The sequence below is a fragment of the Vicugna pacos genome, chromosome 19 (genome assembly GCF_048564905.1).
Source record: "Vicugna pacos chromosome 19, VicPac4, whole genome shotgun sequence".
Taxonomy (NCBI): Eukaryota; Metazoa; Chordata; class Mammalia; order Artiodactyla; family Camelidae; genus Vicugna; species Vicugna pacos.
In genome coordinates this window covers 22419829-22438803 of record NC_133005.1, presented here as the reverse complement: position 1 = coordinate 22438803, position 18975 = coordinate 22419829, and the positions used below count along the sequence as shown (strand labels likewise).

The 18975-nt window shown below is 52.1% G+C and overlaps 1 protein-coding gene across 3 annotated transcripts in view; it reads left to right on the top strand.

The window, feature by feature from the left end:
• SNPH (syntaphilin) overlaps window positions 1-18975 on the top strand; it is a 40535-nt gene that overhangs the window by 16468 nt on the left and 5092 nt on the right. Inside the window, exons 1-4 of one of the 3 annotated variants that reach the window (XM_072943958.1) lie at window positions 6588-6853; window positions 11693-11789; window positions 12475-12582; window positions 16777-16926. In XM_072943958.1, the coding sequence (XP_072800059.1) occupies window positions 11740-11789; window positions 12475-12582; window positions 16777-16926 (308 nt within the window). In that variant the 5' untranslated portion in view covers window positions 6588-6853; window positions 11693-11739. Of the gene's footprint in view, window positions 1-6587; window positions 6854-11133; window positions 11790-12474; window positions 12583-16776; window positions 16927-18975 lie in introns of those variants that run through there. The other 2 variants (XM_006207307.4, XM_072943959.1) reach the window with 2 other exon arrangements.

The window sequence follows — 18975 nt, the reverse complement described above, 5'->3', positions numbered from 1 at the left end:
TATTTGTGTTTCTGTTTAAAAACGCCTTCTTCAATATATGTTGTTGATAACATTCACATTGAACTTGTGCCAACAGCACTATAACTAACATCTGAACAAAGCTTACCTGACACATATTTTCTTCGTAAGGTGCGTCACAGCCTCCTCGAGCTTAGGAACCCTGGGCAGCACTTCAGCACAATGCTTGGTTGGGGCCATTTTAAATTGCAACATCTGCCCCCCTCCCCCACAGAAAAGCACAAAAGTGTCTTAAAAAATGGATCTAAATCGACCACAAAAAGAACACTTGTTTACGAGAAATAAAACAAGAAGTTTGCTTTGTTCCATCTCAGCTGGGAACGTGGGCATCAGGCAACTCAGAGTTTTAATGGCTCTGCACGTGTGCGCCGATGACCATGAAGGAACAGAGTCCTGATTTGAGGCGTACAAATGAATGTCAGCCAGTAGGTGAATTCACAGAAACAGAATCTGCAAACAATGAGGATCCACTGTAATTGCTGGGTCTTTCATCTTTCTCTGGGGTCTGCTGTCAGGATTTGAGGTTGTTGATATAATGGATTTCCTGGGTGTGGAGGTGTAATCTGGAGGGGCCGCTGGAATCGTTTCTGAGTTCCACTCTCAGCATTACCACCTACTTGCCACGTGCCCTCATGCAAGTTCTCTGGCCTCTGGAGCCTGAGTTTCCTTGGTGGTAAAATGGAGAGAACACCCCCTAACCTGTAGGGGGACATAAGGGTGAATTGAGGGAATAAATGTGGAGCGGCCAGGACAGTGCCCGGCGGGAGACTGATGAAATGGCAGCTTTAAAACTGTGCTGCTTTCATGTTTTTCCTTCAGATGCAGGTTTTAAGAGTTTTGCACTCAAGACCCTGCTAGCTACTGAGGATCTGTAGATGAATAAAACCCTGGCTTAAAATCTAGCAGGAGAGACAGACCCAACTAAATAGGACACCATGTGTAAAAAGGGCTATAATAATATAAATTAAGTACTACAAAGCTTTTTTGCCCCATTTTGACTTGCTAAGAAGCCCACACTTACTTGAGTAGTGCCATCAACCCAAGTGAGTGCAGAACCAACTATTTATCCAGCAAATACTTGTTAAGGGCCTGTAGTGCGCTAGGCACTGGGGACTACACTAAGAACAAAACGGGCAAATATCCTTACCTTCCTGGAGCTCATAGAGACAATAAACAAAATCAATAAATATGTAATTATATTAGCTGTTGCCAAGGACTGTGAAGAAAATTAAGCATGGGAAGAAAGAGAGGGACCCATCACTGATATACAAACCACTGTAATGTTTCAGATTAAGATTTTGGGGTAGGATAAAGATGTAACATGTATGAATAACATTAAGAATAAGACTAGATAGGTAAATAAATCAGTGCTGTTTATGGAGTGCTTTCCCTATGCCAGGTCCTTGCTAGGCATTTAGCGTGTGTTATTGCTAACTGTGACTGTACTCCGGCACACCAACTGTGATTAGCCCCATTTTACAGATAAGAAGATTGAGGCTTAGAGAAGTAAAGTGGCATTGCCACTGGCATAAAGGTAGAGTGATGGGGTTTGGAATTCAAATCCAGGCATATTTGAGCCCAAAGCCATGGTTTCTTTCTGTTAAGTTGGCCTCTTGGCAAAGGGGAAAAACTCATTCTGAGACAAAGGGCTTTTAATATGGGACATAGATGTTTCCAGAATCTTCCCCCTTAAAACATTTTTAAATGCTCATTTTAGCTAACTTAAGGGGTGGGGTAGCTTCTCCAGAGCTGGAAGTCTTGGGAGAGGGGTTTATAATTACCCACCATCCTCCAGCAAGCGTGAGCTATGTTGGGCCTTGTCAAAGGCCCTGGAACTTAGCAAAGGCAAAAGAATTCAGCTTGACAGGGGAAATGCCACTGGAAATTGGCTGGACAGGAATCACCTGCTGAGGATGGCAGGGAGCTGGCACCTGGAGAAAGAAAGTGGGTCTGAGAGGAGAGGAAAAGGATGCTGATGTGGGATCGACATGGCTCCTGGGCTAAACAGGAACGGCTGGGTGAGCCTGTATCTCCTCGCAAAGCCGCCAGGAGCCTCAAGAAGATAGATGAAACTTGACTTCCAACAGGAGTGGCATGCCCAGGGTGGTCAGTGAGACTGGAATCAGCTGGCCCACCTTCAGTCTCATGTCCCCTGCTCCTACAGCTCACATTATGGCCTTTGGCAAGTCCTCGGTTTTCTGCTTAGAAAATGTGGCAGTTGGAATAGATTGTCAGGAAATGCCAGGAGAGAGAGCAAGAGTGAGAAAGAGAGAGAATGCAAGAGACAGCATGAATTTACGTGGTTCCCTGTTTTGGATTCCCAGGGAGACGGAAGCCCTCTGACTCCATGGAAAGGCATGTGGTCCCAGGCAGGTCAGAGGATGTTGTGCTTTCCTTTAGCCCTTTGGTCCTTGTGTTCCACGGGTCCTTCAGTCTCGTGCCAGCAAAGCACAGCTCATGTAGGATGACCTGGGTGAGCGCCGAGGGCACCGTCCTTCCTCTGTCTTGGGACCCCCCCCCTTGCAGGTTCCCGACCAGGTAGTCCTCTATCCTTACGGCAAACCCCCTGCAATAATGTTTCTTTTAGCATTCATTTTTGGGGGATCTTTATTTCCCCTGAAGAACTACTCTGCTCGCCGCTCTCCCCTAACTGTAAGAACAAGAAGATTAAGTATAATTTCTCTTTCTGCTTTGGTGGCCAGGAAGCTCAGGGTGGAAAGTGAACCTCATTATCACCACCATGTCTGTGTGTGCAGTCAGGCTGTGACATCCCTACTTCCTCAGGCCTCGATTTCAGTGTATATTTTACTATGTCATTTGTGAGCTGCCTTAAAGTTGGTGGGACTTCTGGCTTACCCTCGGCTTTCCTTTCATGATTTCTTTACTCAAAAAGCCACCCTTTGTTCTTACTTTATTGAACTTTTGCCTGATTCAGATGGGGGCATGGGGTGGGGGCTGTAAAGCAGCAGCATCATCACTAGAGTCAGGAGTTGCGCTCCCAGCCCACACTCTGTCCCCCACTTGCTGGCGAGCTTCAGACAAATCACATGCTCACTGAGTTTCAGTTTCTCTCTGTAAAATGATGGCCTGTGACAAAGTCTACCTAAGAGCCTCTACATTCTAGAATTCTGTGTGTTAGCGCCTGTAGGTACCTGGGGTCAGTGCAGGGGAGAAGCAGACACTGACTCAAGGATCCTAAGAACTAAGGCAGAGATCTGGGGAAAAAGAGAGAATCCGTAGGGTCAGAGGCCCTATCCTATGAGGCTTCAGAGCTGGGACCTCAGGGGGAGGTGGTGGGGAGAGGAGCCAGGCGGAGGCTTGACAGCTCTATCAGCTGGGAAGCCCAGGGAGGCATATGCTGCGGCCAAGGTCACTGAAGGGCTTCCATCTGCCAGGAGCCACTTACCAGGCAACTGCCAAGCCGGGGCTTGCGCCGTGGGCTGTCTGCCCCCCACACCTCCCATGGCAGTCTGCAGAGGGGCACAGCTGGACAGCAGAGGGATAGAAACCAGGGTTACTTCTGCTGACCTTCCTCATATAGGAGACCTGCCGGGCATTGCCCCGGAGAGCCGCCGCCAGACAGTCGGCCTGGTAGAGGTGCTAGTAATTTCAGAGTCACCCCCTGGGTCTGCTTGGCTGATCCTAAAGCAAGGAATGCCTCTGAAAAAGAAGAAAAGATCCCCTTCAAGAGGTATTGGTAGTAATAGCGAGAAATGTTCCATCCTCTGTTTGTCCAAGAACTTCCCCTGTCCCTCCATTCACTACCCTGGTTGAGTCATGAAGAGACAGGCAGGGTGGTTCTCGCTGAACACCTGAGGTGGCTGCGACTCAAACAGGTCAAGGGCCCACGGTCACTGAGAGGGACCATGTGACGTGGCTCGAGGAGCTCAGGGTCTCTCGGTGCTGGGTGCGCACAGTACCTGGTTCCCCTGCTGTCAGAAGTGTTGTACACGGTACTCCTCATGGTGAGGGCTTCTCCTTTGCCCACGTGGCTGATTCCTGGAGGGACATGGAGAGACCTACAGTGGTTACGGAGAAGATACATGAAAGAATTTCTTTTTGAATAATCTTCCTTTCTCTGCTAACGTCCTGTTTCTGTGATGTCCTGCTTTTTTTTTTTCCAGGAACTATATTATTTTATTTTATTTATTATCTTTTTATTGAAGAGTAGTTGATTTGCAATATTGTATTTTACAGCTTAGCAATTCAGTATTTTTGCAGATTATCTTCCATTATAGGTTATTACAAGATAATGGGTATAACTCCCTGTACTTTACATATATCCCTGTTGTTTATCTATTTTATATATAGTCGTTTGTATCTGTTAATCCCATATTCCTAATTTGCCCCTCCCGCTTCCTCTCCCCTTAGGTAACCACAAGTGTGTTTTCTGTATCTGTGAATCTGTTTCTATTTTGTATATAGATTCATTTGTATTACTTTTAGATTCACATATAAGTGATATCTCAAAATATTTGTCTTTCTCTGTCTGACTTATTTCACTAAGCATAATACTCTCTAGGTCCATCCACATTGTTGCAAATGGCAATATTTCATTCTTTTTTATGGCTGAGTAATATTCGTTGCATGCTTATAGACCACATCATCTGCTGGTAAGCACTTGGGATGCTTCCATGTCTTGGCTACTTGTAAATAGTGCTGCTTTGAACACTGGGGTGCATGTGTCTGTTCAAGTTAGTGTTTTCATGGGATTGCTGGGTGATAAGGTAGTTCTATGTTTAGTTTTTTAAGGAACCTCCATACTGTTTTCCACAGTGGCTGCACCAGTTTACATTCCCACCAACAGCATAGGAGAGTTCCCTTTCCTCCACATGCAATGTCCTGCTTTTGTGGAAGCGTGAGGAGCCGGGATGCGGGGATATAACCCCCGCATCTCCATCGCGGTATTTTAGAGTCTCCCGGGAAAGTAGATTTTTCCTTTTTCACGCAGCGTAACGGTATGTGCCCCAGTTCTCTTGTACTATGAGACCTTCATGATGCAGTAGAAACGCAGGCGCTTATGACCTGGAAGCCCAGGTGTGACCTTGAGTGATCTCGAAAGGTCTGCAGCTTCAGGTTTCCCATGTGGCCGATGGATCAGTCTCCACCTGCCTCCCTCCACAGGGACTCTGTGAGGATCAGATGGTGATGGGGATGTGCCAAACCTTCAAAAGGGGCAGCCTTAGTCTCATGTCTCCTTCAGGCTGACTCAGAGTCAGGAGCACCAGGGAGGCACCCATTCTGGGCCCGGCTGCCTGCAGTCAGGCAGGAGAGATGCTTCTCATTCCTGTCCTGTCGCTGCCTGCTGAGCCAGGATGCTGGGATATTCCCTTCGCCTTCCTGGACCATGCTTGTCTTTTTACAATGGTGTATATATATATATAAAATATATATCACATACATGTATATATATTATTAAGATATATTCACATACCATAAAATTCACCCAACACAATACAATTCACAATACAAAGGGTTTTGGTACATTCAAAGTTGTGTATCCATCACCACTATGTAATTCTAAAAACTTTTCATCAATCCAGAAAGAAACCCTGTACCCATTAACAGTCATTGCCTATTCCTCCGTCCCCCAGCCCTTGGCAACGGCTAATAGATTTCTGTCTCTATGGATTTGCCTCTTCTGGACGCTTCATATAAATCGCATCACAACATGTGGCCTTTTGTGTCTGGCTTCTTTCATTTGGCGTAATATTGTCAAGGTTCATCCACGTTGTAGCGTGTGTTAATACTTCATGCTTTTTTATGACTAAATGTTATTCCATTGTATGTATAGACTGCATTTTATTTAGCCTTTCATCCGTTGATGAGCATTTGGGTTATTTCCTCCTTTTGGCTATTGTGAATAGCACTACTATGAACATTCCTGTACCAACTTTTGTTTGATCACCTATTTTCTATTCTTTGGGGTATATACCCACTAGAGGAATTGCTAGGTCATTTGTGTTTAACTTTTTGAGAAGCTACCAGACTGTTTTCCATGGTGACTGCACCATTTTACATTCCCACCAGCCACACACAAGGGTTTCAGTTTCTCCACATCCTTGCCCATACTTGTTATTGTCTTTTTGATTACAGCCATCCTAGTGGATGTGAAGTAGTCTCTTATTGCCAACTTCATTCTGGGCTTGCCTGCTTGTGTGTTCGGTTTGGCTCTGGGCGTGGGCTTCTGGGGAAGATGGGCTTGCTGTGTTGGGATGCTTGGAGTACTGCCTTGGACTAAATGATGCTTGCAGTGTGGCTCTTTTCTACTCCTGTGCTGCATTGAAGTGATGGGGACTGGGCTGTGTTGCAAATAAATTGATTATATGTGTGTGTGTGTGTGTGTGTGTGTGTGTGTATGTGTGTATATATATATACACACATGGTGTAGATTTTTAGCCTATAAAATCCTTTAGAAAATGCAGCCTTATTTCAGACCTTCCATATGTAGAACAGATGGGTGGTTTTGAAACCACTGGGCTCGATGCCTTCCAAGCTCTGGAATCTGAGTCTAACCACTAGAGACTTCCTGCCTAGCAGCCTCCTCAGCCCTCACTCCTGTCCTGGTTGCCTGGGAAGAGGGGGGCGCTTGCAGCATTTGACCAAGCTGTGGGCCTGCCCCGGGCTGTGCTGAGATTGCTGCGGTGAGAAGGAGTCCAGTGGCTCCATCTGTGGTTCCAGCTCTGAGAGCAGTTTGTGCAGGAAACAGGAAGCAAGCTGGAAAAATGCCACCACCGCGTCCCTTCCCAAGTCGAGGAAGAAGGGTCCTGGGTTTCGCTGGTGATTCAGGAAAGTGTAGTGGCTGATGAAGTCGCGAAGCCAGTGGGAGGTCCACGTGAGTAGCCCTCACAGCACTAATCCCCTGAGATCCAGGGATGGCTGCTGGAACCCTCCCGGCTGTCTTCCACCTTCCACTTCCTCTGCATTAGCATTCTAGGAGCACCAGGCGCCCTGCTGTTTGACGGGCAGGCGGAATGTTCTGCATTCTAGTGTTGCCTTGGCAGGGAGACGATTCCTCCCAAGTCGGTCTGTTCTGTTGGTTGCATTGCTCTGCTTTCCACCGCCGTGAGAGGCCTGAGTCATCAGACACAGACTGTTCTGTTCCCTTGGATTTTAGGATAGCTTTCTTCTTTTATTGATGGCTAATTCTTTGGGGAAAAAAAGATAATTTATAGTACATACAGGGACTTTCACTTAGCTGGAATATTAGATTGCCCCAAGCGTCTGGTTTCTCCCCCATAACTTGCTGGTAGAATAAAATGCCATAGTGTCTCCTTGGAGGATGCAGCTTCTTAATTTTACAGATGGAGAAACTGAAACCTAGGAGTTCTAGTGATTGAAAGGGAAGGAAGCATCAATTGGAAGTCTATCATTTCATTAACAGCCCTAGAATTAGAGAATGTTGGACCCAGAAGTATCTCAGAGACCATCTGATCCAACACCCTTGGTCTATCATACGTGCCTGTTTAAACCATTGTGTTACTAACAGTTGTGTGTTGATGGTGTTTATTTTATGAACTCCAGAGGGTGGTTTTCCCTGAATTTCAACCCAAGGCATGGCCTGCTAAGTGGTCAAGAGAGTAAGTGACGGGAGAAGTCCCAGGAGGGAAGGCCTGGCAGGCAGAGCCTTACAGAAAGCGTGATGTGTACAGGAGGACAGGGCCGGGCAGGGCCAGGCAGGGCAGGTGCTGCCGGCTGGGCAAACAGCTTGTGCAAAGATGTGGGAGGAACTTACAGGGCTTTCCTCAGGGGTCAGCAGGCAGCTGTGAGCCGGTTGGAAAGGGTATAGGCGAGAGGGCCTTGAATGCCAGGATCAAGAGCTTTGCCCTAATATTTACTCAACTGGGGGCCTTTGATGAGTTTTGGGGTTCCAGGCCTTTTTCTCTATTGCTCCTGCTGCTGCCCTGACCCAGGCCCTTCTAATTTTCGGATAACCTCCTAACTGATCTGTCTGCCTCTATTCTTGCCCCTTTCCAGCTATAGTCCACAAAAGCCCCTGCTTAGGAGCTTTCTCAAATGTAAATCTGATTCTGTCCATCCCCCTTTTAAGCCCTTCCATGGCTCCCTATTGCCCAGTGGACAAGATCCTGGCTTTTGCGGCCCTGTATAACCTGCCTACCCCCCGCTTCTGCAGCCTCACGCTCGCTGTGCCTCTGCCTCTCCCAGGTTGCCTAGTTTCCTGAGCAGTCACGCTATTGAATCACTCACTGCTTTTGCCCAGGCTTCTCCATCCCTCCCACTCACTTTCTCTGCCTGGTGAACTCCTATTCATCCTTCAAGACTCAACGTAAATTTCCTTTTGGAGAGGCTTTCCCTGACCCTCCTGAAGCCACCATTAAACCCTGAATGTGCTTCTGTTTTGAAGCTCATATTGCGTTGCAGTTATCTACCTCCAAAATCCTGGCAGTTCCCATTTTTGAGTGTTGTGTTGTGGGCCCTGGGCTAAGCCCCATGCATGTGTTACCCCGTGTTATTCTCACAATTACCATATGAGATGCTTTGAGTTAGAGCCCCACTTACAGATGAGGAAGCGAAGGCTCAGAGAAGTGGCGTGACTTGCCCAAGGCAGACAGCTGGAGGGTGATGGAACTGGGATTTGAGCCCAGATCTCTGACTATTTCTGACTCCTTCCATCTCCTGTTCCCTGGATCCTGCTAGATCCCCTGAATCCCCATTGTGGGCCCTCAGGAAACACTGGGCATGTGAGGGACTGATCAAAGGGGTGGATGCAGCAGAGTTGCCTTGGTGTGGGCAGGATGGGGAAGTAGGAGGCTGGGGTGAGAAGGGGCTGGGCTTACTCTGGCCTGGATGGAGGTGATGAGCGAGTGTCAGCCCAGCTCCCCACAGCTGAGGGTTTCCTCTTCACCTTCCATTCCAAGTGGCAGCCTCTGGCCACCTGGGGACAGGCCTGCAGGACTCCAGGCCGAGCAGATAGCATGGTGACAAATGCCATAGCAACCTGCCTCCTCCATGGGGCCCAGAGGGGAGGGAGGACTTGAGAGAACACAGGGTGTGCACCAAGGCTTCTGGGCTGGATTCTGGAGAGGCAATGCCCTTTGGGCCTCGGTGTCTTCTGCCCTCCCATGAGGGACCTCAGTCTGCAAGGTCCTGTTCCAGCAGGGGAAATGCCACTTCCACTTCTGTCCTGGATGAATGGCTGGCTTTGGCCTCCCAGGAGACTGTCAGCTCCATCCAGGTACAAATGCCATCCCCTTCCCAGCCCCGGCCAGAGAGGAAGGAAGAGGGAGCACAAGAGGAGGGAGGAGTGGAGTTGCCAAGCAAGGTAGGAGCAGGGACAGCTGGGACAAAGCCCTCATTGTACCAAGGCCACACGCAGCTCCGAGGCAAACCAGGCAGCGTGCCTGCCTCCCAGGACCTAGGCCTAGAACTCTGCCCGGACTTTCCGAGCTCCTTAGCAACACTCACTGGAGCTGGCTTGGAAGAGTGAGGCCCAGCCTCAGCTCTGAGTCCTGCCTCTGCTAAGAAGTCCTCCCAAAAGCCCGGACGGGAGGGAGTGGTGATGGGAGGATGGCCGGTGAAGCCAGGATCCTTGGGGCTAGAAGCCAGGGCCTGTTGGATATGAAGCTGTGTGACCTTGGGCACAAATGTGATAACACATCCTGCCTTGAAGCAATGTTATCTGAAGTAATGGGCCAAGGCACATGAAAGCACTCAGCATGGTCACCTGGCCACAGAAGGGTTCAGTCAATGACAGGTGGTCCTTGAAGCCCTTGCCCACCCATGAGCGAGGACTAGATCCCTGCCCCACTGTCCAGGCCCTCCTGGGCCCAGGAGGCAGTGGGCCATTGGTGGCCTTCCTGGCAAGTACGGAGGAGCGCCGTTGTCCCCCCAGCCCCTGTCCCGTGATTCCTCCTCCTGGGTTGCAGGAGGCCCTGCCCAGGGAGGCATGATGGGTGGGATGTCACCAAGCTGGGGTGAGCAGCTCAGGTGACAGGCAGGGTGTCGACGGCTCCTGTGCCCGGCACCCGACACCTCCAGGCAGACAATGCTGGCTGTGTCTGGGCCCTCCAGGGAACAGGCCACGTCTGTGTCACAGCCAGGAAGCAGGCCACCTGAGCAGCGCCTTTGTCGGCTCAGGAGGCAGCCCCGCCGCCGGCTGGGATGGCCGGGTATCCAGAGGCCGGGACGTGGGAAGGGGTGTTGCCCTGGGCGGGGACTCCGGGGTCTGGGACTCGGCCCCCCAGCAACGGGTTTTGGCCTGGTTTAGGTGTCAGCCCTACCACGCTGGGGCTGTGACTCGGGCAGCCCTTCCCTCTCGGACTCCCCGTCCGTGCAGGGACTAACCGCAGCACTTCCTCATAGGGCTGTTGGGACGAGTCGATGGTGTAATGTACGTAACGCGGTTGGCACGGGGTCTGGTGTGGAGCAGGGCTTGGGGAACGCTTCTCTCCCAGCATGGTGTCCTCGGCTGAGTCTCCTGTAACAGGCTACTGTCCTTAGTCCCTGCTCTGAACGTGGAAGGAGGGGCCTAGGGTCTCTGGAGCTGGCATGGAGCTAGCACATTGACTGCAAAGGGCCCAGGCCCCCCCATCTCGGACTCCAGGGGCTCTGGGCTAATGCCCAGCGAGGCCTCCCCTGACAGCAGCCGACGCCCAGCCCAGCATGTGGCCTCTCCTGTCCTTCAACCCCTGTAGGGCTGCCCTTGGAGTCCAAGCCTCTACTCAGGAAAGAGGCCTAGGGAGTCTTGGGAGGGACCCCAGGTCTGAGCCTCCCTAGCCACTTGGCAAGAGGCCAGGGATGGATCTCTGAAGGCGTGGTCACTTCCTCGTGGGTCTGGGTTCAGAGACACCCCTGGGCAGGGAGGTTTCTGCTTCTAGCCTGCGTCCTGAGTTCCTGGTGCATCCCGAAATGAGCGTGCATGTTTGCGTGGAAGAGTGCGGGCATGCCTGTGTGCGGCATGTGGGTGAGGCGGGGGGTGGGGGCGGGCCGGGGCTGCATGTCCTGCATTGTGGGCGGGCCTCCTGAGCACGTTCACTGAGCCATGTGCAGCATGCCTCGGAATGGCAGGGACCTGGTACTTTTTCATGTTCATGTGTGTCCATGTGTCTTTCTACACGTGTGCTGGTGTATTGGTCTGTCTTGTCTCCCCTGTAGACGGGAAGCCCCAAGCCACACGCCAGCGGGCACTCTGGGAAGGTGACGTCGAGACTAGCCCAGCCTAATTTGGGGTTCCTGGTCCTGCTCCAGGAGTCCTTCAGTCTGCAGCCCCCGCCAAGGAGGGAGGATTGACCAACTTGAGGGTGGGGTCCGAAACTCAGGGATCCAGGGGCCTGGCTCATAGCATAGAGGACTCAGTGCTGTGCTGTGCTGTGCTGAGCCGACGGTCAGGAGACCCTGTCCCAATGCCCGTGTGACCTTGGGCAAGGCCTTGTCTCTCTCTGGGGCACACCCACTCATCTGGAGGACACGGGGTTGGACTGATGATTTCTGGCCACCCTGAGGCACTGACGATTGTGATTTTAAGTCGGGCGGTGGGAGTCTGCTAAATTCATTGGTGGAGGCAGCTGTGGCCAGAGCTAGCCCCTCGCTCGGTCCCGGGTGTCCTGCTGAAGGGCAAGAGAAGAAGCCATGCCGGGCAGCAGCCCCAGCGAGAGGATGACGTGGCCAGGCCCGGCCCTCCCCACGGCACCCCCAACCCGCCCTCTCTCCTCAGCCCCGGGGACACCGCCCATCCCGCCCCTCACCCGGACCCACAGCCTCATGGCCATGTCCCTGCCAGGCAGTAGACGGGCCTCTGCTGGATCCCGCAGGTGAGTCTCCCCCTTACCCGGAGCCTTGGCCTCTGAAGGTGGGAGGAGGGAGGGTCTCTGTCTCCACTCTGCCACTAACTTGTCTTTGAGCAAGTCATCACCCCAGTTTTCCCATCTTTAAAATGGGCTTGTTAACACTCATCTCAGGAACTACTTAAGGTCTCAAATGACACAGTGGACATAAAAGTTCTCTGAAGACATAAGCCGTTGGATCCCTGTCAATTTTTGATCTTCGCAGTTACTCGAGGGATGTCCTGCCGCCTCCCCCGCAAGCTCACTTGGCCTCCCCGTGTGCCCCTCCTCCTGTCCCGACTCCTGCCTGCCCCATTCTTCTCCACCTCTGTCTCAGTCGGTGCAGTGACCTCCCCCTCTAGGCTTGGGGGACCCTAGAAGTTGAGGGGGACCCTTAATAAGGGTAGAGGGACCCCACCCTTGGCCCACAGCCCTGCTCAGCCTCCCTTCTTATCCTGGGGAGCCAGGAGGACTGGCCTCCTTCTGGTTTTCCATCTTGATTTGCACTGTCTGTTCTGTCACCCTTGTCTGTGCGTCCCCCCTTCTGCTTCTCTCCCCGGCGGTGACCCCGAAGTGGGGGCCCTTTGGGCCGCAGCGGCCTGGCGGTGTTCGCCCAGTGTCCGCAGCTGCCCCCCAGCCAGAACGAGCACCTGCCTCTTCTTCCTGCCTCCAGGCGCACCTCTCCACCTGTGAGCGTGCGGGATGCCTACGGCACCTCCTCCCTCAGCAGCAGCAGCAACTCAGGCTCCTGCAAGGGCAGTGACAGCAGCCCCACGCCCAGGTAACCAGCCCTGCCTCCCGCCCGCCAGGCCCAGCTGGCTGGGAACCCAGGTGCCCAGGGGTGGGTGGGGGGTGTGTGTTCAAACAGCCCCCCTACTCTAGCACACTCCCTGGCTGTGTGACCTTGAGCAGGTCCCTTCTCTCCAAGCCTCGGTTCTTGTCTGTGAGATGCATATGATAACACCCAGCTGCACATAACTGAAGACAAGGGCTGAGACGAAGTAGGGGTGATGCTTTCAGAACAAGGGTCCAGAAGCAGGCAGCTCCCTGAAGCGTGGGGGCCGTGTCTCCACCATCCTTGGTGTATAGCTTTTTTCCTCGTCATTACGAGATGGCTACTCCTGCAGGCGTCAGGTCGGCATCCAGGAAAGAAGGTAGAAGGGCCAAAGCCCCCAAGCTTCCCAGAGGCCCATGTTTTCTGAGACAGAACACCTTCCCCAGGACATTCTGTCTATGCTGTCCTGGCTGGAGTTGGGTGTGACTGACTGGCTGCAGGGGGAGTTAGTGGTTCCCGATGCAGCGCTGTCCCCAGACAGGGTAGGTGAGCGTTCTTTTGGGGGAAAAGGCAAGAATGGATTCTGGAACGCAGCTCACAGCTCTGCCTGCCTGCTCTTCCAGGTAAGACACTGCGAGGGTGGCAGAGGTGGAGTCGGATTGGAAAGCGAGGTGTGCTCCAAATGCGGCACAGGCTGAGTTGTGCTCTCAGCCAAGGAGGGAAGACAGGATCGGGGTGGGGAGGCAGGTTGAGGGGGCTGTGGGTCCTCGAAGACCAGGAAGTGAGAGCTGTGATGGTGGCGCCCCATCCTGTTTCCTGTGGGGGTGGAGCACTGGCTTAGGGTGCAGTCTGGGACTTGTTCACCTCTCAGCTCTGAGTCTCCCTTTCCTTATCTGTAAAGTGGAGATAATAACCTGGAGGCTTCAGTGAGTTGATATCTGCACCTGCCCCACACTGCAGGTGGCCCTGAACTGATAACTGCTGCCACTAGGACTTTGGTTCAACTTGAGAGTCGTAGGCAAGAGGAGGCCAGGAGACTCTGGTCTGCAGCTCCCACGGCCAGAGTACCTCCTGGGAAGGCTGTCTTGCTGCTTCCAGCAGAATGAGTGTATTTTGTGTGAAGGGATGTCCATACCGCCCTGAGGCAGCAGTTCTGAGTTTTCCCACCGTGACACACATGATGGGTGACACACGTGTGCAGACCCCAGGCCCCAGCATCCTGTCTGTAACCCCACCCCAGAATGCGGGGCGGGGGGCATGAGTGAGCCTTACATTTTGAAAAGTATATAATTGGCAACTTTAATATTTTCTTATTAGTAGCAGGTTTTTGCCACACACACCATGTTGCAAAAATGCCCATAGGGACAGTCCCAACCCTGCGGCTGACAGCTGCTTCCATGGAAGGGTCTTCTTGCCACCATCAGAGTTGCTGCTACTGGCTGAGCTGCGGGGTCACGACTCTGGCCTCGCTGCAAATAGCCAGGCGTTCCAAGGTGTGAATAGCTGAGATACGAATTATAGTATGTTTTTCTTCTCGGTTACATATATGTGAATACATACTATATTAAAAATATTTTTTCCCACAAAGATAGAACTAGTGACTAAAAACACAGTTACTTCCTCTCTAATCATCAACTCTTACTAGTTTAAGTAACCCTGTTTCCTCCATGCCCAGCATGGGGAAAGGCACCAGGATGTCCACAGGACTTGCATGTGGGGCTCAGGGCCCCTGCTGGCTTCTCTTTTGGAAGATTTCTTAGAGCACACCAGAGGGGGACCCCCATTCCAGCCTGACACCACCCCTCTGCCCTTTGCCACCCAGAAAACAGGCCAGTGTGTGACTTGACTTGAGCTAAACTTGGGGGCCAGGAGCTGAGTGAGCAGGAGAGAGTCGTTTCTCTTTGTCTCCACTCCTATCCACACTTTCTCTCCAATAGTTTATAATTTACAAATACAGTAAACATTCCACAAAACTTTTAAAACTGCCTCCAACTTGGCTGCTTCAGCGAATGGGCCCCACCAGGGCCTGTCGTTTTGAGGCCCATAAATAGTCATTGTCCTTCCCTAGACCTGGGAGCCCCTGTCCCCTACAGGGATGGAGTTGCATGGCAGCTAGCCCTCTGCTAATGTGTGTGAGAGCACGCTGGGTGGTTTTTGGGGGTTTTTTTTTTGAAGTGCAGTTGATTTACAGTGTTAGTTTCAGATGTACAGCAAGGTGATTCAGTTATACATATGCATACATATATATTTTTTTTCAGATTCTTTTCAATTATATGTTATTACAAGAAATTGAATATAGTTCCCTGTGCTTGTTGTTTATCTGTTTTATATATAGTAATGCGTGTCTGTTATTCTCCAACCCCTAATTTATCCCTCCCCGCCCTTTCCCCTTTGGTAACTGTAGTTAGGACACACCCACATTTTTAAGCCAAGATCCAATGAGGTTTCCTCACAAACAGAACAACCAGCAGGAAGCTATGGGTTGGGGCACTGAGCCGTGGTCTGCTGGTGGGACTGGGGCACCCCCCTCCCTGGGTGAAAGCCTTGGCCCTCCCACCTTCCCCGTCCTGGGGGGACCAGGCCGAGCTCACCGCACACCCACCTCTGCACCACCCCATGCCGGGGAGAGCGGCTGCCCGGAGCAGTGCCTGCTGCCACCTCCGAGTCCAGCTGCTAACAGGTCAATGCCCAGAGCCGGCAGGTGTTCACATGTGTGCGCATCTGTGCCCCCAGAGCGTGTGTGGACGCGTGCAGATGGAAGGGGCCTGCCTGCATTTGTGTGAACGCGTTCATGAGCTGGTGTCCTAGTACAGCTGACGTTGGCACAGTAAGGGGGTTAGGGACACTGACCCTTTGTGCAGTTGAAAATCCACATATAATTTTTGATTCCCCCAGAACTTAACTGCTAATAGCCTGCTGTTGACCAGAAGCCTTCCAACCTAAACAGTTGATTAACACGTACATGGTATGTTGTATGTGTAATAAATTGTATTCTTACAATAATAGAGGCTAGAGAAAAGAAAATGTTAAGGAAATCATAAGGAAGAGAAAAGGCATTTACAGAACGGTACTGAATTTATTGATACTGTAAGTTTAGGCTGTTTGTTTCCAAGATGAATCGTCTGTCAGTACCCACATCAGCATCGTCTTACATGATACGAAACACTGTAGGTGTTATACGAATTACTAAGACAAGATATGGAAAGTGAAAAGATAATGTGAAAGGAAATTCATGTTTATTTACAGGTACATGCACTGATACAATGCATGCATTGATAACAAAGGAGCCACACTATGATTGCTTTTTTGTGATCAACCCGATTGCATCACAGTAACCAAGCCTATCTAATGAGTGAATCATTATAAAATTTTTATGGCATATAGTATTACAGCCATACTCATAATATGGTATTGGAAACATTGTTACATTTTTCTAAAAACCACTTACCTGTGATGATGGGCCAATATGCAGTGTCTCCAATTATGAGAGAAAGGCTTACTATGCGGTGATAGATTCTTTAAAAGCAAAGTGATAGAACAGTAAGAAAACTAACACATTATTGATTTTCTATGAACTATCACTCACCTTACGCCAGTGCAAGGATAGGCTGTCCACGTCCACACCAGTCTTGCACACGGTGTTCTGCACCATGAAAGCTTAGGTGATGATGAGGACGACACAAAAAATGCCTCATACAGTTCTTGCTGTACCGTTGTTAGATTTTCACATGAAGTCACTCACAGGTAAGTCCTCGCCCACCAAGCAGGCCCTAGGATAGGCACACGGAGGGGGAGGCCTCTCCCTCTCCAGTCTCTGGCCCCCAAAATCGTCCTCTGGATTGGGAGGCTGGACACCTGAGCTCTGGGCAGCACCCCGGGACTGGGTTGACGGAGATGATGTTGGTGGCATGCCCCGGGGGCGCCAGGCTTATATGCGTGCTCTGTGACGTGTCTCCCCGCTCCGAGCGAGAGGAGCCCTGAGCTCCCCACCCCGACACTGTGCTCATCACTCAGAAGGGCCTTAATAAAACCTACTTTCCAGGAGGGCTGGGCCTTCTTGTGCCCACAGGGGCCTTGTGGGGGAGGCCTGGCCTGCAGCCCTCTGATGGCCCTGGGACCAGGAGGGTGAGGCCGGGGTCCCCCTGTTCCCTGGAGCCACAGCACCTGTGCCCCTTGTGGCTGACGAGCGTCCCCTTGCAGGCGCTCCATGAAGTACACACTGTGCAGTGACAACCACGGCATCAAGCCGCCCACCCCGGAGCAGTACCTGACGCCCCTGCAGCAGAAGGAGGTGTGCATCCGGCACCTGAAGGCCCGGCTGAAGGACACGCAGGACCGGCTCCAGGACCGGTGAGCGGGCGGCCGGGGCCCCGCGACATCTCTGGGAGGACGGAGTAGCTGGGGGCTCCCTTCCCAGCAAAACCCCACCTGCCCCTGCCCCCTCCTCAGCCGCTCCTTGCCCACTCCTTGGGGCCAGGCCAGGAGCAGTGTGCCCTGGGAGGGCCTGTCCGGCCTCCCTCCGGGAGTGGTGCTCTGCGGGTTGCAGCCTGGCGGCCCCTTTTTGCCACTTCTCCTCCCCTGGCTCCTTCCTACCTGGTGAGTAGGAGCACAGGTGCACTCCCTGGCTCTCCCGTCTCTCTCTGCGGGAGAAAAACAACCCGTTAGCCCTCTTTTGCCTCCTCCAGAGAGTCACCAGGGCCTGTGGCCCAGCAGTCCCGGCCCCAGAAGCTTCCCTCCTCATCCACTTACAGATGATGTCTGAGCTCCCACCCAGCCCGGGGTCTCCCAGGGACCCCCGTGGGCCTGTCTGAACTCATTCTCCGGACCCTGGGTCAGTCCTGACCCTCCCGCCTCTGCCTTTCCCGGCCGGCAGCTTCATCTTTATGGTTGAGCTCTTTATCGCCTCAGCGTCTTTTCTAGACAATTAGTGGATTCAAATATGCAGCCGATTTTGAGCTGGACAAGGTGCCGGGCGGAGCACTGGAGGTCAGGCCACCACAACCATGCCTTCTTTTTTCTTTTTCAAATGTAACTGCTTTCTTGAGATAGAATTCACATACCATACAATTCATCTGTCTAAAGTGAACAATTCAGGGATTTTCTGTGTATTCACAGAATGGTGCCAGCATCAACAGTGTCTAATCCCAGAACATTTGCATCACCCCAAAAAGAAACACTGTTCCCAGTAGCAGTCACACTCCAGTTCCCCCCAGCCACCCCAGCCCCTGGTAACCACTAACCCTGTCTCTGTGGACTTGTCTATTCCGGACATTCTGTGTAAATGGGAGCACACAGTATGCATGACCATGTCTTTCTTGACCAGAGCTCCACCACCAGCCCATCTAGTTTGGGTTTGCTGTCGGTTTGAACTTTGGGAGGCTACAGGTGGCATTCTGTGGGCCTCCTTGTCTGCAGAGCTAGGATTCCTATTATTATTTCCCATCATCTCCTCAGTGATGCCCTGGGTCTGCTTGGCCACCTGCACTGATGTCCTCAGGAAGCACACAGCCCACCTCCCTGCTTCCTCCTAGGGCTGCGGTGCGGCTCAGAGCAGACCATCTGCCTGTCAGTTTGGGCAGGGCGCCCGCCCCTCAGCTCCTGGCCTTTCTGCCTGGCACCCGTGCAGTACTGGTGGCGGTCCTTTACTGGCTGTGCTGTCACACTCCACACACGCTCTGAACATCCAGCCTGAAACCTCTCATTCCATGGTAGCCTACCTTCTGCTCAAAGATGCTTTGACACTCTGTGCTTTCATATGCTGGGTCCCCACTTCCGAGATGCCCGTTCCTCACCTTTCTTCCTTGGCAAACGCATCCATCCTTCAGGACCCTGTTCAAGTGTAACACCCTGCAGCCCACTGAGACCTGGACAGGGCTGGGAAGCCATAGCTCAGGCGTCTGAGCTGAGCGTACCCAGTGCCTTCTCCAAACTCACTCTTCCCCCCTAGGGCTCAGCACCAGTGAGGAGGGCTGCCATAGGATGAGCACCCCCACTCTGAAGCAGGAGGCATGAGCAAGTGTCCCCACACTTGCCTGTTTGTCTGTTGGTGGGGCTCTGAGCAGCTCCGGGTCCCCGCTGCCATCCCACTGCCGTCACTGACTTGTGTTCTGTTGGGCAGCCTGTCCCCTGCCTCCCCTTCCAGGTGATGCTCTTGTGGACCTTGTGGCCACTGCAGCCCTCCAGTCCCAGTCCCTGCGGTGCTTTATGGAGTGAGATTCCTGGTCCCATTTCCTGAACTGCACAGTGCCTGGTACTTGATCTGGGATGGTCACTCTGCTGGAGTCATAAACCCCAAAGTGGTGGTCAGGGCATTTTGGATTTTATTTACGTCAACGTAGGGTTTGGGCTGCGTGTGGGCCGTTTTGCTGGAGGAGGAACGTCCAGGGCTGGAGTTCAGGC